This window comes from Anolis carolinensis, unplaced genomic scaffold, assembly GCF_035594765.1.
Source record: "Anolis carolinensis isolate JA03-04 unplaced genomic scaffold, rAnoCar3.1.pri scaffold_9, whole genome shotgun sequence".
Classification (NCBI taxonomy): domain Eukaryota; kingdom Metazoa; phylum Chordata; class Lepidosauria; order Squamata; family Dactyloidae; genus Anolis; species Anolis carolinensis.
The window spans coordinates 28,096,831-28,117,876 of record NW_026943820.1 but is presented as its reverse complement, the minus strand read 5'-3'; the positions used below and the strand labels follow the sequence as shown (position 1 = coordinate 28,117,876).

General features: G+C 43.2%; 2 protein-coding genes across 10 annotated transcripts in view; both read right to left on the bottom strand.

The window, feature by feature from the left end:
* The window catches only part of cnot1 (CCR4-NOT transcription complex subunit 1), a 61,971-nt gene extending 59,620 nt beyond the window's left edge, over positions 1-2,351 (bottom strand). For 8 of the 9 annotated variants that reach the window (XM_062961948.1, XM_062961954.1, XM_062961951.1 and 5 more), the window contains exon 1: positions 2,194-2,351. The gene's annotated coding sequence lies outside the window, so the exon portion shown is untranslated. The remainder of the gene's footprint in view (positions 1-2,193) is intronic. The other variant, XM_062961949.1, reaches the window with a different exon arrangement.
* A 3,551-nt stretch (positions 2,352-5,902) lies between these two features.
* The window catches only part of LOC100561404 (lysosomal protective protein), a 35,473-nt gene continuing 20,329 nt past the window's right edge, over positions 5,903-21,046 (bottom strand). The window contains exons 5-12 of the mRNA XM_062961980.1: positions 16,883-17,041; positions 14,660-14,751; positions 12,249-12,333; positions 11,585-11,734; positions 11,137-11,264; positions 10,356-10,518; positions 8,229-8,318; positions 5,903-6,455 (exon numbers count right to left, since the gene is read on the bottom strand). Of these exons, the coding sequence (XP_062818050.1) occupies positions 6,369-6,455; positions 8,229-8,318; positions 10,356-10,518; positions 11,137-11,264; positions 11,585-11,734; positions 12,249-12,333; positions 14,660-14,751; positions 16,883-17,041 (954 nt within the window). The 3' untranslated portion in view covers positions 5,903-6,368. The remainder of the gene's footprint in view (positions 6,456-8,228; positions 8,319-10,355; positions 10,519-11,136; positions 11,265-11,584; positions 11,735-12,248; positions 12,334-14,659; positions 14,752-16,882; positions 17,042-21,046) is intronic.

Sequence of the window (21,046 nt, the reverse complement as noted above, 5' to 3'; positions counted from 1 at the left end):
CATACACTTTGCAACCAAAATGGTCCAAAGTTGAATTGCTGGTGTTTGTGCGTGCCTTCAAGTTGCCCGAATTTCTATTAAATACAGCAAGTAGTGTTTAAAAAAAACCATCTGGAGACCCTGAAGAATAACTGCCAGTGATAGAAAACAACTCCTGGCTCTACTGAAAAACAAGACACTTCAAGCCTGAGGAGGCTTCCCAGTTTCCCAAAGACCACAAAGTAGAAAATATCACCAATTAAAGGAAGATAATGAGATTAAGAACCAGAAATTTAACTGGGAGCAAAATCAATTAAAAGGATGGCATGTTCAGAAGGAGGAGTGAACGAGAAAAAAGGATTTAGGACAACTATCAGATGGATTTAGGGCAACTATCAGAGGTCTTGGGAAGGGTCTGTTGTTATCAGTAATGACAGAATAATTAACACTTGAAAGCATGGGGCATAATGGAATTATTGAAGGATAACATATAAAGAACAGCAAATGGCAAAAGAGCCTGAAGAAATAATCCCAAAACTAAAACGCTTTCCTCCTTCCTTCATTCAAAACTCACAATGAATGAATCCACACTGTAGAATGAATGTGATGCAATCTGGGCCTTTGGGTTTTTTTTGGGGGGGGGGGGGGGTAGTGCTAGGGAAGGCCATGGGAAACTAGAACTCCCAGGATCCCACAGCAGAGAGTAATGGTAGTTCAAGGAGAATCTACCAGCATTACAGGCCATCCCTGAGTTAGAAATCTACTGCTAGGAAGGGAAATCCACTCCTGGAAGAGTTATTATCAGAGGGAAAAGGGGTCTCTATTGAAGCTCTGCCCAATCCTTGTTTCCACAACAATCCACATTTTGCAAAATCCAATTCTCACAGGGATAGAAAGTGAGGTGGAATCTCCTGAACAAGGGCACAGACAGCAAAGGAAACACAATAGGGGTGTTCACCCTTCCCTATGCTATCCAAAGACAGATATACACACACATATACATACATAGATGGAGATATTCTTTCTAAGCTATTTTCCCATGGACAGGTTAGCATTGTGACTGTCGTTTCCACAGGGCTTTGTTTGGTATATATAAATGGAAATACACACAGAAATATATATATATATATATATATATATATACACACACACACACACACACACACACACACACACATATACACACACACACACATACACGATAAAATATATATGGAAGGATATGAACATATAGATATAGAAATATATATTGGGTGTATATATGCCCACAGAGATATGGGTATACCTGGATATACACACATACATACATATATGGTAAATCTATATATGGATGGATCTATATTGGTCATACAGATACATGGATATATATAGGTATATATACATTATTATTATTATTATTATTATTATTATTATTATTATTATATTTAACTATACCCTATCACTATCTCCTGGAGGAGCTCAGATGGCTCACAAAGCACTCAAGGTGCAACATGCAAAACACAAAAAGTGCAGAAACAATAACATAAAACAATAAGCAGCCAACTTAAACATCATAACTTCACAATGCCCCTTGATAAAAAACAGAAAAATACAGCTATTGTTGGAGGTAAAAACAACAATAATCGATCTCAATCTAGTAAAATGCTTAATAAAGAATCTGAAGGTCCTCATATATATTCAGAAAGAGTCTAAATATGGTCAAAGGATTGCTGGAAAAGCGATATCTTCAACTGGGTGGATTGAAGACATGGATATAAACACAAACATACATATATGGATATACAGGTACACACACATACATATACAGACACATATATTGATATAGATGTCTACAGATATTTGTGGCTGGAGCTGTACTTAAAAAATGCCACTGTTTCCGATTTACATACAGATCCCAACGAAGAACACACCTACAAGGCTGGTCTGGTTCGTAACTTGGTGGCTGCCTGTCCAACCCTACCTTACTTCAAACTTGGGCCCTCTAGGTGTTGGGAATGGTGGGAGTTGAAGTCCAAAAGACCTGGAGGGCTGGCGGGCCAGGGTGGGCCGAATCCTGGGAGAAAGGGGAGGCCCAGCCTTGAGGGGAATCCAGCCGGGAGGCGCTTCCGCGAACGAGGCCTGGGCCTGCAGATCCGCCGGGACCTCGGTTTACTTTCAGGCCCGGCTCTCGCGCCCCCAGAAGGCGGGGGAAGGCCTCCCTGAGGCCTGGCTTACCTCGAGCGCGCCGGGGCCTCCGTTCCTTCCCTCTCCCTTCCTTCCTTCTTGCCTGAGCCGCTCTGCGCTCCGTCGCGACCGGGCCTGCCTTCCCTTCGCTCGCTCCGAAACAAAATGGCGGCCGGAGTCGCGCGCTCACGTCGCGGCCCTTTCTCTTCCCGTCCTGCCCCGCGGCGGGAAAGGCAGGGGGCGGGGCCTCTTCCCGCGAGATCCAATGGCTCGGCGCGACCTAAGCCCCGCCTCCCGCTTCCAATCCAATCACGAGCCGAGGCTGAGGAAAGGGACTCGAGTTTGGACCTTTTTGCGCTCCCCTAGATCGGCAGCCCCGAGGAGGCGGGGAAAAGGTGAAAAAGGCCCGCCCATTGAGTCGTCTCCGGGCTCTAATTGGTTGAACGATGTCCTCGCTAGACCCGGGCTGTCCAATGGGAAGGCGGCGCTCTGAGAGAGTTTGTGAATCTACCCAATGGGATCAGAGCGCGGTTGTCTCGAGGCGGGAGCAGAGTAGTGCAGGAAAACACCGTTCCATCCTTTCGCCTCAATGAATGGTTCGCAACTTTGGCCCTTTGGACTCCAACTCCCAGAAGGCTCAGCTGCGTTAGCCCAATAGCCAGGAATTCTGGGAGCCGTAGTCCAAAACATCTAGAGGCCAAAGGCTTGGGAATCACTCAAAATCTAAGCCACTACCTGTTATGTTTGGGAGAGCCAACACTCCAGAAGCCAGGAGCAGAATTCAAAACTAGACTAGAGCAGGGGTCCTCAAACTTTTAAAGCAGAGGGCCGGTCCACAATCCTTGTCTTATTTGTAGTGCAGAAACAACAACAACAACAAAAGAAAAATACAATATTTAAAAATAAAAACAACGTTAACCAACTCAAACCGATCAGGATTTCAATGGGAAGTGTGGACCTGCTTCTGGTCAACAAGATAGTCAAGTTAATTAGGATTATTGTTGTTGTGTTGTTGTGTGCCTTTAAGTCATTTCAGATTTTGGGCGAGCCTGTCAAAAAATTATTATTATTATTTATTTATTTACAACATTTATATACTGTCCTTTTCACCCCGAATATATACAGTATATTATTTATTATTATTTATTTATTTATTTACTACATTTATATCCTGTCCTTCTCACCCCGAATATATACAGTATATTATTTATTATTATTTATTTATTTATTTACTACATTTATATCCTGTCCTTCTCACCCCGAATATATACAGTATATTATTTATTATTATTATTTATTTATTTACTACATTTATATACTGTCCTTCTCACCCCGAATATATACAGTATATTATTTATTATTATTATTTATTTATTTACTACATTTATATCCTGTCCTTCTCACCCCGAATATATACAGTATATTATTTATTATTATTATTTATTTATTTACTACATTTATATACTGTCCTTCTCACCCCGAATATATACAGTATATTATTTATTATTATTATTTATTTATTTACTACATTTATATACTGTCCTTCTCACCCCGAATATATACAGTATATTATTTATTATTATTTATTTATTTATTTACTACATTTATATCCTGTCCTTCTCACCCCGAAGGGGACTCAGAGCGGCTTACAAATTTATATGTATATACAGTATATTATAGTTTAGCATAGAACAATATTAGCATTATATATTACTATATTGAATTATACCACTATACTGTAATATTATTAGTAATATTACATGTAATATATAATATATAATTAATATTATTATATGGTATTATTATTAGTATTACCTTGTATTACATTATAATATTACTATCAATATTATATGTATATATAATATAATATAATATTATTAAAACTGATCTAAAAATATTATATTATAAAACTGAGGGCAGGGGCCAGGTAAATGGCCTTGGAGGGCCGCATCCGGCCCCCGGGCCTTAGTTTGGGGACCCCTGGACTAGAGAGATGGGCCGAAACTAACAAAATGAAGTTCAACAGGGACAAATGCAAGAGACTTCACTTCGGCAGAAAAAATGGAAATCAAAGATACAGAATGGGGACGATGCCTGGCTCGACAGCAGTACGTGCGAAAAAGACCTTGGAGTCCTCGTGTGGAACAAGTTAAACATGAGCCAACAATGTGATGCTGCTGCTAAGAAAGCCAATGGGATTCTGGCCTGCATCAATAGGGGAATAGCGTCTAGATCCAGGGAAGTTATGCTCCCCCTTATTCTATTCTGCCTTGGTCAGACCACACCTGGAATCACACTGTGTCCAATTTTGGGCACCACAGTTGAAGGGAGATGTTGACAAGCTGGAAAGCGTCCAGAGGAGGGCAACTAAAATAATCAAGGTCTGGAGAACAAGCCAGACACAAGACAGGGCCTTCTCCGTGGTGGCCCCCCGACTCTGGAACACCCTCCCCAAGGATCTCAGACAGGCCCCTACATTCGCAGTCTTCAGAAAGAATTTGAAGACCTGGCTGTTCCAAGGTGCCTTCCCAGATTAATAGGAAATCTCCAACACCAAGTCCCATAAGCACTTTATTAGAATTAAGATCGCATATCGCACTCTGCACTTGCCCTATAAGCCTTATATATCACCTGTCACATCAGCACTTTTAATCGTGTACCCATTACTCTAGCCCGGCCCAGATCTGTTGTGTTTTAGCGTATTGTTATTGCTTGTGGTTTATACTGTTTTAATTTTTTTTAATTTGCCTCTGTTTGTATTGTTATATTGTGTGTTGAGGCCTTGGCCTTTGTAAGCCGCATCGAGTCCTTCGGGAGATGCTAGCGGGGTACAAATAAAGTTTAATAATAATAATAATAATAATAATATGAGGAGCGTCTTAAAGAACTGGGCATGTTTAGCCTGCAGAAGAGAAGGCTGAGAGGAGACATGATAGCCATGTGTAAATATGTGAGGGGAAGTCATAGGGAGGAGGGAGCAAGCTTGTTTTCTGTTGCCCTGCAGACTAGGCTTCAAGCTACATGAAAGGAGATTCCACCTGAGCATTGGGAAGAACTTCCTGACTGTGAGAGCTGTTCAGCAGTGGAACTCCCTGCTGCGGAATGTGGTGGAGGCTCCTTCTTTAGAGGCTTTTAAGCAGAGGCTGGATGGCCATCTGTCGGGGGTGCTTTGAATGAGATTTTCCTGCTTCTTAGCAGGGGGTTGGACTGGATGGCCCGTGAGGTCTTTTCCAACTCTATGGTTCTAAGTGGAGTGGAGTAGTCCAGGAGACAAAGGTGCTGAAATGGGCTATGAATGGGTTATGTGGTTCCAGCAAGGGACAAACAACGGGCCCATCAGATCCCAAGGATCTTTATTGTTGATGTTGTCTGTCAGCCTGTTCAATCTGTGTCTGTTCCCACTGGACAGCCTGAGTCTGAAGTTCATGAAGGAAATTATACTTCAATTGAGGGGCTTGGGACGAAATTAAGTGTTAATGAGAGACCCGAGTAGCCAGAATTAAGTGCGGATGAGCAAGGTTCAGATGAGAGGCTTGAGACAGGGGAGTTGTCGGGGTTTCACCTTTCACCGAGTACTTCAGAGTTACGGTCTGGTAGTGACTCGGAAGCAGCGAGAAAATAACCTTGAACAGAGGACAGTTTTACAGTAAAGATAGAGAAGTCTCTCAGAAACTTAGGCGCTCTGCTGGTTTACAACAGAAAAGAGATAATAATCAGTCAGCTGCCTCGAAAGGGAAAAAATAATGCATTTCTCACAATCTGGGATTTTGGGGAAGGCTTTTATTCATTCATGTAGCGTTCATTTTCCAGTCAAGGCAACATTGCTTTACCTCCAAGGTTCCTGTTTCCAAGCGCTCCTTGTTTTCAAGGATATTTTCTAGCTCCTTGGTCTTTGGGATTTAATGTTTGCTTATTGAATTACTTTATCCAAGTTTTGCCTATGGTCTCGTTTTGCTATGTTTCCTGTTTTCACCTGCCTGGAACGCTCTAATAAACCTATATGCAAAAGGAGAGCAAAACTCTTTTGCGCAATCTGAGTTGAGCATCATGGACGCAGCAGGTCTGCATGATTAATACATTTTAATAACATGGAATCATAATAGAAATATATATTATACACATATCATCAGCAGTGTTTACAGTGTGCTCACAAAGGGTAGTTCTGAGCAGGATTGTAGACTCTTTCCCAAGCGTTCGGAGACTAATGACAAGGCCATGACGGTGGGTCAAACGTAGCTGGTTTGGGAGAGGAAGCATTTGAACATCTTCAGAGCCGGGCCAGGCTTGTACTGGGGGACCATGTGCCCAGCACCCTGCACATTTGGGAACAAACACAGAACAGCAATAGTTAGGAAAAGCACAGTGCAAATACACAATGCTGGGATGTGAGCGAGCCAAAGGAGGACAAGGTCATCGTTTTTGCAAAGAAATGAAGCAGAAGCATCTTTGTACCAATGTGTCACTGCATGTGCACACAATGGGTTTCCAGTGCTTTGAATGCTTCCTCTCCCCCGCATCTTCCTCCTCTTCTTCTTCTTGTTCTATTTTTTATTTATACCCCACTTTGTCTCTCCCAAAGGAGGCTCAAAGTGGCTAAGTATCTATTATTATTATTATTATTATTATTATTATTATTATTATTGACACAACGACATAGTATGACACAGCAAACAAGATCTATATGCTGGATTTCATATCACAAAATCACAAGTCGAACACTTCCCAAGTGTCTAGGACTGTGTGATGTATTTTTGGATGATGCGCACAGATCCCAGTCGGGTGGCCTTTTGCAGTTGGCAGATCGTAATTTTGTCAATGTCTATTGTTTCCAAATGCCGGCTGAGATCTTTTGGCACAGCACCCAGTGTGCCCATCACCACCGGGACCACCTGCACTGGTTTGTGCCAAAGCCTTTGCAGTTCAATCTTGAGATCCTGAGAGCAGCTGAGTTTTTCAAGGTGGCACCCATCAAGGGGGATTATTATTATTATTATTATTATTATTATTATTATTACAGTAGAGTCTCACTTATCCAACACTCGCTTATCTAACGTTCTGGATTATCCAATGCATTTTTGTAGTCGATTTTTTCAATAAATCGTGATATTTTGGTGCTAAATTCGTAAATACAGTAATTACTACATAGCATTATTTCTGTCAAATTTGTTGTATAACATGATGTTTTGGTGCTTAATTTGTAAAATCATAACCTAATTTGATGTTTAATAGGCTTTTCTTTAATCCCTCCTTATTATCCAACATATTTGCTTATCCAACATTCTGCCGGCCCGTTTATGTTGGATAAGTGAGACTTCACTGTATTATTATTATTATTATTATTATTATTATTATTATTATTATTATTATCATTATTATTGTATGACACAGCAAACAAGATAGATATGCTGGATTTCGTATCACAAAACCACAAGTCGAACACTTCCTAAGCGTCTAGAACTGTGTGATGTATTTTTGGATGATGCGCGCAGATCCCAGTCGGGTGGCCTTTTGCAGTTGGCAGATCGTAATTTTGTCAATGTCTATTGTTTCCAAATGCCGGCCGAGATCTTTTGGCACGGCACCCAATCTTTTATTTTATAATAATTTTTAAATAATTTTAAATAATAATTTTTATTTTATAATAATAATAATTTATTTATTTATTTATTTACAGCATTTATATTCCGCCCTTCTTTCTCACCCCGAAGGGGACTCAGGGCGGATCACATGACACATATAGGCAAATATTCAATGCCTTTTAACATAGAACAAAGACAAGACAAACATAGGCTCCGAGCGGGCCTCGAACTCATGACCTCCTGGTCAGAGTGATTCATTGCAGCTAATTGCACTGGCTTGCTCTCCCGCCTGCGCCACAGCCCGGGCCCCGGGGTATAAATAATAATAATTATTATTATTATACCCTGCTTTATTTTTCACAAATCAGAACCGACAACGGTCTTGATTTTCCAGGTGCTAAAGTGGTATGAGGTTTGATAATGGACCCAGTGGCATACAGAGCTCCTTTACGTGACAGGCTGCTCACCAAAGAGCTGTGGGATTCCCATCCCTGGAGTCTCACTCACCTTCACCGTCAGGAACGTGATCTTCTCATATTCCTTGAAAAACCCTGCCACTTGGTCTTTGTAGTACCAGGGCTGGAACCCGCTTTGCGTCTGCAGGATCAGAGAGAAGGCAGGGAATCAGTTTCATCAGCCTGTTTGCAGTACATTATGCAACGTGGCTTCTTTTCTGGGTTATCAATGTCATTTCCTAATTGGTTCTATCATTAAAAAAAAACTGGGAAAAGCTTATGAAACTGCAAAAACTTTGGGACATCCTGGTGCAGCACATTTTGCTCTACCTTTTAATGAATATCTCAGACAGTCTCAACCCATTCAACATAATTTGTGGCCACAAAAAAAAACAACAACAAAGTTTCTGGAGCATAACAACTACAGTAGAGTCTCACTAATCCAAGCCTCACTTATCCAAGCCTCTGGATAATCCAAGCCATTTTTGTAGTCAATGTTTCCAATATATCGTGATATTTTGGTACTAAATTCATAAATACAGTAATTACAACATAACATTACTGCGTATTGAACTACTTTTTCTGTCTGATTTGTTGTATAACATGAAGTTTTGGTGCCTAATTTGTAAAATCATAACCTAATTTGATGTTTAATAGGCTTTTCCTTGATCAGTCCTTATAATCCAAGATATTCGCTTATCCAAGCTTCTGCCGGCCCGTTTAGCTTGGATTAGTGAGACTCTACTGTAGTTTCAAAGTAAGGACGGTACAATTAAACAGCATAAACTCTTTCAAACCAGGAACAGAACATATATCAAATTTAGTTACATAGCACACCTCAGTTGTGATAGTTATTGGAGCGAGAGGGTGAGGTTGCCTAATAATAACTGGCCACTTGGGCTTCCTCCCCACCTCCCAAGTCCTGCTGGTTGGCTTCTGAAGCCATTTCCTATTTTTGCTTACTGTATTACGCGAATCTAATGAGCGCGCTGATTTTGGCAACCTAATTTAGCCCAAAAAGGTATGGATTACATACGAGGATATACGGTATGTACAGGCAGTCCTCAAGTTACAGACAATTTGGATCTAAATCAGAACAGTGACTGTAATCCCAGTGTAATCCCAGTCTCATATATATATATATATATATATATATATATATATATATACACACACACACACACACACACACACACACACACACACATACACACACTGGTATATATATATATATACTAGCTGTGCCCAGCCACGCGTTGCTGTGGCGAAGTCTGGTGGTATGGGAAATAAAGTATTGAGGAATTGGTGGTAGTTAAGGTAAAGGGTAAAGGTGTGGAGTCCAGATAATCCAGTTAAAGCAGATAATATAAGGTTATATAGGTTATATGGCTGTGTGGAAGGACCTTGAGTCTACACTGCCATCTAATCCAGTTAAAATCTGATAATCTGTATTTTATAGGCAGTGTGGAATAGGCCTAAGTGAGGCCTAACTCTGCCTGTCCCCTGGGTGAGTGGGTTGCTAGGAGACCAAGTGTGTGGAGCTTAGCCTTCTAACTGGCAGCAATTGGATAAAAACAATTATTCCTCTCCCTCTAATTAGGGCTTTATTTTTCTTTTCTTTTTGTTGTATCAACCTAGAGGCATGGATGAGGGGTTGTGCTGTCAATTTTTGAGGTTGTGGGGTGTTTAGTTTTGTTGTTTTGGTGGTCGCCAGGATTCCATCACTCTTTTATATATATAGATATAGAGAGAGGGGGGGGGGGTGTATTTGTAAAAAGGCATCATGATTGACTGGGTTGACTGGAAAGGCATGTGTCAACAGCTGATTGGTTGAGCCAGCCAGGAGCCAGAATTCCGACTGGCTACTGTCTATGGCTTGCTGCTGAGACAAACGGTTTTAACTGCCACTTTCACCTCGGAGAGTGCTGACTGGAAACAGTCAGGAAGGAAATGGCTTCCAACTTTCCGAAGTCTGATCACATGTATTAGGGGGAGAGTGGACTGGAGCTCACAGCCTGAGATTGGGGACAGGTCCAGAAGAATACAGGCATCAAAGACACTGCAAAGAAGGCTCTTTCCTTTCCTCCTTCTCTCCTATCCACTTTCTTAAGAAAAGCTGCTATGTTTGGAGATTTCTCTTCCTGCTTGTCCTCGAGTGAACTTCCCTTTTGTTGCTTACCGACTGGTTCAAAGCCTGGACAAACTTCTCAGCCCCCAGGAAATTGCAGGCCATGTCCACGTCTCCGTTGTAGACCAGCGCTCTCAGGTCCTGCTCCAGCAGAGCCTTGTAGAAGGGAGACATGTCCTGGTATTCCCGCTGGTAATGCGCCCGCACCTGGGAACTGAAACACAGCAGAGGAATGTGAGGCCGGAGCCACGGGAAAGCTGTTCGAGACCCAGAAAAAATCCAGAAAGAAGAGCCTTGTTGTGCTTGCTCGCCAACTATACCAGGGCAATGTGTGGAATAATAACACTATGTCACAAATTTTAAAAATATTCTGTCCCTGTTTTGAAAGTGTTATTCCTGTAAAATTGTGCAGTCCTTACTTGGAAAGGGGTTGTTCTACTCCAGAAACTTTGTTGTTTTTGTGGCTTGAAATGGTTGAGAATGACGAAAGAGTCATTGGAAAACTAGCACAAAATGTGCTATAGCAGCATGTCCCTCCCGCAGAAACAAGGTTTTGGCAGTTTAATAAACCTTTCCCATGTTTTTAGAATAGAACCAATTAGGAAATGACATTTAAAATCCAGAAACAAAAATCATGTTATAGTGTAATAATAATGATGATATTTATTTATAACCCCTTTTCTTCTCTTAAAGATTGTGGAATGATTCAATGACGCACTCACCTTGAGTATATACAGGTATTATTATTATTATTATTATTATTATTATTATTATAACACATTCAAAGCTTTTCCCATATCAGTGGGGCCCAGAGCAATCCTTTGAGGCTCACCTGCAAAGTTCCCAGTTTGGGAGGCTGCTGGGAATATGGAGAGCCTGCCGGACGTCATCTGCGTTCAGCCAGACGTACATGGCCGTGGCGTTGATACACGCCGGCACTCCTGGGATGGCACCCACTGCCTGGAAAGGAAGCAAAATAAGGGGGAACAAGTAAATATAGGGTTAGATGTGAGTAGGTTGCTAGGAGACCAAGTGGGCGGAGCTTAGCCTTCTAACTGGCAGCAATTGGATAAAAACAATTCTTCCTCTCCCTCTAATTAGGAGTTTATTTTTCTTTTCTTTTTGTTGTATGAACGTAGAGGCATGGATGAGGGGTTGTGCTGCCAAGTTTAGTGTTTCTGGGATGTGTAGTTTTGTTGTTTTGTCCTAGGCCGAAATTTCATTACTCTTTTATATATATAGATGGATGGAGTTAGACTTAAAAAATGTCCCCAACTTACCGGCACAGGGACGTTGAACTGGTATTGGTGGAAGAGGTTGGAGAGGTCGGCTTGGTAGCGGTCCTGGTAGTGGGCCCCTCCCCAGCAGGGCGCATACAGATTGTATATGTTCAGGCCAATCCCATAAAGCACCCCATAGGCCTCCGAGATCTTGGGGCAGGAACAAAAAAGGAGACGAGCATCACACTATGGAACAACGTTTGGAAAATGTTCTGTTCCTAGTTTGAAAGCGTTATTTCCTGTTAATTGTCCAATCCTTACTTTGAAAGGAGTTGTTCTACTCCAGAAACTTTGTTTTTTTGTGCCACAAACTCTGTTGAATTGGTTGAGACTCGATGATGAGATATTGCAAAACTAGTGCAAAATGTGTTGCAGGATGTCCCTCCCACAAAGGCAAGGCAAAGGCAAAGTAACTGGCAGCAATTGGATAAAACCAATTATTCCTCTCCCTCTAATTAGGACTTCATTTTTCTTTTCTTTTTGTTGTATCAACCTAGAGGCATGGATGAGGGGTTATGCTGTCAATTTTCGAAGTTGTGCGGTGTTTACTTTTGTTGTTTTGTCCGCTGCCGTGATGCCATCACTCTTTTATATATATAGATTTTAATGAGACAGAACACGATTTAAATATGTAAGTCAATAAGATTCTGCCAAAGAGACTTACGGCTGTGATGCAGTTGCTGTTGTCATTGTCGGAGTAGTTGCAGATTCCGTCGCTGCAGCAGTTTTCATTCAAGGAGGTCCACAGGCTGCATTGGGCGAGATAGACATTGATGGGATGGCATTCATTGACAGGTGACATACATTAAGACGGCAGGGAAACCGCCCTAAAAGGATACCATGGTTGATGGTATCGAAAGCTGCCGAGATATCCAGGAGAACCAACAGAAACACACTCCCCTCCTCAAGCTCTCTGCGGAGATCATCCACCAAGGCGACCAAATCCGTCTCCGTACCGTAAGCGGGCCTGAAGTCCCATAATACTAACTAAACAGTTAATTCAGAAAAGCAAATAAAAAAGACAAAAGTCAAAAGATAAGATGAAAAGCAATGTCCCCAAAAGGAATAGGGAAAAGGCATTTCAAAGGCAATAGTCCATCCAACAAAGTTCTGTCCAAAAGGACAAGGTATAGCAAAAAAAAAAAAGGAATAAAAAATAGACATATACCCTGTTTCCCCTAAAATAAGACATCCCCAGAAAATAAGACCTAGTAGAGGTTTTCCTGAATTGCTAAATATAAGGCCTCCCCCGAAAGTAAGACCTAGCAAAGTTTTTGTTTGGAAGCATGCCCGCTTGCAGGATGGGTAAATGTACATACCAGAAAGTGTTGTACATGGAAATATTGATAGTAACAAGAAATTCTTGATAGGATCCACAGTTTGTCTGGTTATGCTGGTTTATTGACAACTACTGTACAGCATATAATAAATGTTATTATTTTTTGTTTAACAATAAATGTGAACCCTTTTTCATGGAAAAATAAGACATCCCCTGAAAATAAGACCTAGAGCATCTTTGGGAGCAAAAATTACTATAAGACACTGTCTTATTTTCGGGGAAACACGGTAGGAACTTCTTTAAATTCATTAATCAATGAACATGAGTACCAAACTTTCCCAAAGATCTTAGACATAGATGTGAACACGTCTACCTATATTTTATAATGTGTTTTATCTTATAATGTGTAATCTACAGGGTCTACTCCCATCCCAATTTGCACTTCCAAGAATTTGCAGCACTTTATCAGTCACCTCATGTTTACAATATTTATATGGTGCACCTTACCCAGTCTACTTTTACAACCTCTCCATTTTAATCCATGTTTTTATTAGCTCTTGTCATTTGTTTTTACTGGCTAATGTTTAAATTTTTATAATTGTGCATGTTTTTTTGTCTATTGTTGTGTTTTATATTGCTATTGTTTTTATTCGGGCTTGGCCCCATGTAAGCCGCCCTGAGTCCCCTCTGGGGAGATAGAGGCGGGGTGTAAAAATAAAGTTATTATTATTATTATTATCTAATCTCACATATCTACACTGTACATTTTATAATGTGTTTTTATCCGTTATAATTTTTTAACTGATTTATATTGTACTGTATAATTTTTTTATATATGCGTTTTATTGTAAGCCGCCCTGAGTCCCCTGTTGGGTGAGAAGGGCGGGATATAAATATTGTAATAAATAAATAAATAAATAATTAAACAAGACCCAAGACCAGCATTGCCTAATCTGGCTCTCAGGTAAACAATCCCTTAATTTAAGGCTCCCACAAATGCCTTTAACATCTGCTCTGTTTGGGTCTTTCACCCTTACAAATTCTCTATGACCTCCTTAACCTGGCTCCCTCCTCCCAGAAACCAAGTCTCCAACTTCTACTAACTTCCCAGGTTCCTTATCTGGTGTTGCTAAGGAACGACTAGGGAAAAGGGTTTTGTTGTTTAGGTTTTTCACTCTGTTGTTTCTCACGGATTCTCTGTGACCTCCTTAACCTGGATTCTTCCTCCCAGAGACCGAGTATCCGACTTCTACTAACCAGGGGACACATCTCTCCCAGGCTCCTTATCTGGTGTTGCTAAGGAACAACTAGGGGAAAGGGTTTTGTTGTTTAGGTTTTTCACTCTGTTGTTTCTCATGGATTCTCTGTGACCTCCTTAACCTGGATTCTTCCTCCCAGAGACTGAGTATCCGACTTCTACTAACCAGGGGACACATCTCTCCCAGGCTCCTTATCTGGCGTTGCTAAGGAACGACTAGGGAAAAGGGTTTTGTTGTGTGGGTTTTTCACTCTGTTGTTTCTCACGGATTCTCTGTGACCTCCTTAACCTGGCTTCTTCCTCCCAGAGACCGAGTATCCGACTTCTACTAACCAGGGGACACATCTCTCCCAGGCTCCTTATCTGGCGTTGCTAAGGAACGACTAGGGGAAAGGTCCTCCCTATCGTCCGATGCCAGAGCATCACCTTGCCCTTTAACAACACAACAGCCTACTGGCTGTTAGGCATTGTGGGAGTTGGAGTCCAAAACACCTGGAGGGAGGGCCAAAGTTGGCCCATGCCTGGTTTGGAGACTTACTCGTCCCCAAAGACTCCGTGGGAGTAGCAGAACTCCATCAGCGTCTCGTCGTTGAGGGCGTAGTTCGTCATGCCGTTGCCCACACCGAATCCCTGGGAGAAAAACAGGGGAGAAAAAGATGAAAGTAGGGGAGCTTAAGAGTTAAGAGCTGTTTTTAATGATTATTTTAATGACTAATTGTACGAGGGTTGAATGAAAAGTAATGCCTCCACCTTCGTAACTCCTCAACAGATGACAGTCCTGGTTTGCGGCAGGGACTGGCTTGTTCAGTAGACTCTCCTCTACAGTACCATTCAGTGACTGCACGTTGCTTAAGTCGCATTGGCCAACTATCTGCGCAGGATTCCATCCTTCGCACATTAATAACACAACTGTTCAATGCTAAGGCTTCCCCGTTCTGCGCAGGGTTCCATACTTCGCACTTTAACAACACAACCGGAAGAAGAGGAGGAGGAGGGAGAAGAAGAGGAGAAGGAAGAGGATATAGAAGAAGAGGAGGAAGAAGAAGAGGAAGTGGAAGAAGAGGAGGAGGAAGAGGAAGAGGAAGAGAAGGAAGAAGAAGAGGAGATGACGAGGAGAAGCTAGAGGAGGAAGAAGAGGAAGAGGAAGGAAGAAGCAGAAGAGAAGAAGAAGGGGAAGAGAAGGAAGAAGAAGAGGAAGTGGAAGAAGAGGAAGAGGAGGAAGAAGAAGGAAATGAGGAGAAGGAAGTAGAGGAGGAAGAAAAGGAGGAAGAGAAAGGAGGAAGCAGAAGAGAAGAAAAGGAAGAGGAAAAGGAAGGAGGAAGAAGAGGAGGAGGAGGGAGAAGAAGAGGAGGAGGAAGAGGATATAGAAGAAGAGGAGGAAGAAGAAGAGGAAGTGGAAGAAGAGGAGGAGGAAGAGGAAGAGAAAGAGAAGGAAGAAGAAGAGGAGATGAGGAGGAGAAGCTAGAGGAGGAAGAAGAGGAAGAGGAAGGAAGAAGCAGAAGAGAAGAAGAGAAGAAGAAGAAGAGGAAGTGGAGGAAGAAGAAGAGGAAGAAGAAGGAAATGAGAAGGAAGTAGAGCAGGAAGAAAAGGAGGAAGAGAAAAGAGGAAGCAGAAGAGAAGAAGAGAAGAATAAGAGAAGGAAGAAGAAGAGGAGGAGGAAGAGGATATAGAAGAGGAGGAGGAAGAAGAAGAGGAAGTGGAAGAAGAGGAGGAAGAAGAGGAAGAGAAAGAGAAGGAAGAAGAAGAGGAGATGAGGAGAAGCTAGAGGAGGAAGAAGAGGAAGAGGAAGGAAGAAGCAGAAGAGAAGAAGAGAAGAAGAGAAGGAAGAAGAAGAGGAAGTGGAAGAAGAGGAGGAGGAAGAGGAAGAGAAAGAGAAGGAAGAAGAAGAGGAGATGAGGAGAAGCTAGAGGAGGAAGAAGAGGAAGAGGAAGGAAGAAGCAGAAGAGAAGAAGAGAAGAAGAAGAGAAGGAAGAAGAAGAGGAAGAAGAAGGAAATGAGGAGAAGGAAGTAGAGCAGGAAGAAAAGGAGGAAGAGAAAGGAGGAAGCAGAAGAGAAGAAAAGGAAGAGGAAAAGGAAGGAGGAAGAAGAGGAGGAGGAGGGAGAAGAAGAGGAGGAGGAAGAGGATATAGAAGAAGAGGAGGAAGAAGAAGAGGAAGTGGAAGAAGAGGAGGAGGAAGAGGAAGAGAAAGAGAAGGAAGAAGAAGAGGAGATGAGGAGAAGCTAGAGGAGGAAGAAGAGGAAGAGGAAGGAAGAAGCAGAAGAGAAGAAGAGAAGAAGAGAAGGAAGAAGAAGAGGAGATGAGGAGGAGAAGCTAGAGGAGGAAGAAGAGGAAGAGGAAGGAAGAAGCAGAAGAAAAGAAGAGAAGAAGAAGAAGAAGAAGAGAAGGAAGAAGAAGAGGAAGAAGAAGGAAATGAGGAGAAGGAAATAGAGCAGGAAGAAAAGGAGGAAGAGAAAGGAGGAAGCAGAAGAGAAGAAAAGGAAGAGGAAAAGGAAGAAGGAAGAAAAGGAGGAGGAAGAAGAAAACAAAAGGAAGAAGACAAAGATAAAAGAGGAGTATGAGAAAAGGAAGAAAAGAAGGAGGAAGAAGATGAGGAAGAAAAAGAGGAACAAGAAGAGGAAGAAGACTTAACTGAATGCTGGAATCACAAGTAGAAAAGCAATTTCTAATCCAAATGCAAGAGGACGGCCACGCTGATCCAGGTATCCTTACAAAAACCAAGCCTGTCCAGACAGAGGCTCCACCTGCCAAGCGTCTGCTCACCTTCAGGTTGACCTTGGCGGCTCCGGCTGCGATCTTGGCCGTCAGGCTCGGGACGTAGATCCCGCCGTAGCTTTCCCCGAAGACATAGAACGGGTTGCTGGCGAAGTCCGGGAATTTCGCAAAGAAGCTCTGCAGCGCCTGGTAGTTGTCCTCGGCCACCTGAAGCCAAGCGAGACACCTTCAGCGCTCTTCCTATTTGCCTTGAATGTACAGGGGAGTCTCACTTATCCAAGCTAAACGGGCCGGCAGAAGCTTGGATAAGCGAATATCTTGGATAACGAGGAGGGATTAAGCAAAAGCCTATTAAACATCAAATTAGGTTATGGTTTTACAAATTAAGCACCAAAACATCACGTTATACAACACATTTGACAGAAAAAGTAGTTCAATGCTCAGTAATGCTATGTAGTAACGACTGTATTTACGAATTTAGCACCAAAATATCATGATCTATTGAAAACATTGACTACAAAAATGCGTTGGATAATCCAGAGGCTTGGATAAGCGAGGCTTGGATTAGTGAGACTCTACTGTACTTTGAATGTACAGTAGAGTCTCGCTTATCCAACGTTCTGGATTATCCAACGCATTTTTGTGGTCAATGTTTTCAATACATCATAATATTTTGGTGCTAAATTCGTAAATACAGTAATTACTATGTAGCATTACTGCATATTAAACTACTTTTTCTGTCAAATTTGTTGTATAACATGATGTTTTGGTGCTTAATTTGTAAAACCATAACCTAATTTGGTGTTTAAAAGGCTTCTCCTTAATCTCTCCTTATTATCCAACATATTCGCTTGTCCAACGTTCTGCCGGCCTGTTTATGTTGGATAAGTGAGACTCTACTGTACTTCACATTAAAAAAAAAAATTAAAACAGAGTATACAATTAATGGATGGAACCCCCAGTGGCACAGCGGATTAAACCGATGAGCTGATTAAGTGGCTGACCGAAGGGTCAGCGGTTCGAATCCGGGGAGTGGGGTGAGCTCCCGCTCTTAGCCCCAGCTTCTGCCAACCTAGCAGTTCGAAAACATGCAAATGTGAGTAGATGAATAGGTACCACTCCGGCAGGAAAGTAACAGCTCCATGCAGTCATGCCAGTGGCCACATGACCTTAGAGGTGTTTACAGACATGCAAATGTGAGTAGATGAATAGGTACCGCTCCGGCGGGAAAGTAACAGCTCCATGCAGTCATGCCAGTGGCCACATGACCTTAGAGGTGTTTACAGACATGCAAATGTGAGTAGATGAATAGGTACCGCTCTGGCGGGAAAGTAGCAGCTCCATGCAGTCATGCCAGTGGCCACATGACCTTAGAGGTGTTTACAGACATGCAAATGTGAGTAGATAAATAGGTACCGCTCCGGCGGGAAGGTAACGGTGCTCCATGCAGTCATGCCAGTGGCCACATGACCTTAGAGGTGTTTACAGACATGCAAATGTGAGTAGATCAATGGGTACCGCTCCGGCGGGAAGGTAACGGTGCTCCATGCAGTCATGCCAGTGGCCACATGACCTTAGAGGTGTTTACAGACATGCAAATGTGAGTAGATAAATAGGTACCGCTCCGGCGGGAAGGTAACGGTGCTCCATGCAGTCATGCCAGTGGCCACATGACCTTAGAGGTGTTTACAGACATGCAAATGTGAGTAGATGAATAGGTACCGCTCCGGCGGGAAAGTAACAGCTCCATGCAGTCATGCCAGTGGCCACATGACCTTAGAGGTGTTTACAGACATGCAAATGTGAGTAGATGAATAGGTACCGCTCCGGCGGGAAAGTAACGGTGCTCCATGCAGTCATGCCAGTGGCCACATGACCTTAGAGGTGTTTACAGACATGCAAATGTGAGTAGATGAATAGGTACCGCTCCGGCGGGAAAGTAACAGCTCCATGCAGTCATGCCAGTGGCCACATGACCTTAGAGGTGTTTACAGACATGCAAATGTGAGTAGATGAATAGGTACCGCTCCGGCGGGAAAGTAACAGCTCCATGCAGTCATGCCAGTGGCCACATGACCTTAGAGGTGTTTACAGACATGCAAATGTGAGTAGATGAATAGGTACCGCTCCGGCGGGAAGGTAACGGTGCTCCATGCAGTCATGCCAGTGGCCACATGACCTTAGAGGTGTTTACAGACATGCAAATGTGAGTAGATGAATAGGTACCGCTCCGGCGGGAAAGTAACAGCTCCATGCAGTCATGCCAGTGGCCACATGACCTTAGAGGTGTTTACAGACATGCAAATGTGAGTAGATGAATAGGTACCGCTCCGGCGGGAAAGTAACAGCTCCATGCAGTCATGCCAGTGGCCACATGACCTTAGAGGTGTTTACAGACATGCAAATGTGAGTAGATGAATAGGTACCGCTCCGGCGGGAAAGTAACAGCTCCATGCAGTCATGCCAGTGGCCACATGACCTTAGAGGTGTTTACAGACATGCAAATGTGAGTAGATGAATAGGTACCGCTCCGGCGGGAAAGTAACGGTGCTCCATGCAGTCATGCCAGTGGCCACATGACCTTAGAGGTGTTTACAGACATGCAAATGTGAGTAGATGAATAGGTACCACTCCGGCGGGAAGGTAACGGTGCTCCATGCAGTCATGCCAGTGGCCACATGACCTTAGAGGTGTTTACAGACATGCAAATGTGAGTAGATGAATAGGTACCGCTCCGGCGGGAAAGTAACGGTGCTCCATGCAGTCATGCCAGTGGCCACATGACCTTAGAGGTGTTTACAGACATGCAAATGTGAGTAGATGAATAGGTACCGCTCCGGCGGGAAAGTAACGGTGCTCCATGCAGTCATGCCAGTGGCCACATGACCTTAGAGGTGTTTACAGACATGCAAATGTGAGTAGATGAATAGGTACCACTCCGGCGGGAAGGTAACGGTGCTCCATGCAGTCATGCCAGTGGCCACATGACCTTAGAGGTGTTTACAGACATGCAAATGTGAGTAGATGAATAGGTACCGCTCCGGCGGGAAAGTAACAGCTCCATGCAGTCATGCCAGTGGCCACATGACCTTAGAGGTGTTTACAGACATGCAAATGTGAGTAGATGAATAGGTACCGCTCCGGCGGGAAAGTAACAGCTCCATGCAGTCATGCCAGTGGCCACATGACCTTAGAGGTGTTTACAGACATGCAAATGTGAGTAGATGAATAGGTACCGCTCCGGCGGGAAAGTAACAGCTCCATGCAGTCATGCCAGTGGCCACATGACCTTAGAGGTGTTTACAGACATGCAAATGTGAGTAGATGAATAGGTACCGCTCCGGCGGGAAAGTAACAGCTCCATGCAGTCATGCCAGTGGCCACATGACCTTAGAGGTGTTTACAGACATGCAAATGTGAGTAGATGAATAGGTACCGCTCCGGCGGGAAAGTAACGGTGCTCCATGCAGTCATGCCAGTGGCCACATGACCTTAGAGGTGTTTACAGACATGCAAATGTGAGTAGATGAATAGGTACCACTCCGGCGGGAAGGTAACGGTGCTCCATGCAGTCATGCCAGTGGCCACATGACCTTAGAGGTGTTTACAGACATGCAAATGTGAGTAGATGAATAGGTACCGCTCCGGCGGGAAAGTAACGGTGCTCCATGCAGTCATGCCAGTGGCCACATGACCTTAGAGGTGTTTACAGACATGCAAATGTGAGTAGATGAATAGGTACCACTCCGGCGGGAAGGTAACGGTGCTCCATGCAGTCATGCCAGTGGCCACATGACCTTAGAGGTGTTTACAGACATGCAAATGTGAGTAGATGAATAGGTACCGCTCCGGCGGGAAAGTAACAGCTCCATGCAGTCATGCCAGTGGCCACATGACCTTAGAGGTGTTTACAGACATGCAAATGTGAGTAGATGAATAGGTACCGCTCCGGCGGGAAAGTAACAGCTCCATGCAGTCATGCCAGTGGCCACATGACCTTAGAGGTGTTTACAGACATGCAAATGTGAGTAGATGAATAGGTACCGCTCCGGCGGGAAAGTAACAGCTCCATGCAGTCATGCCAGTGGCCACATGACCTTAGAGGTGTTTACAGACATGCAAATGTGAGTAGATGAATAGGTACCGCTCCGGCGGGAAAGTAACAGCTCCATGCAGTCATGCCAGTGGCCACATGACCTTAGAGGTGTTTAC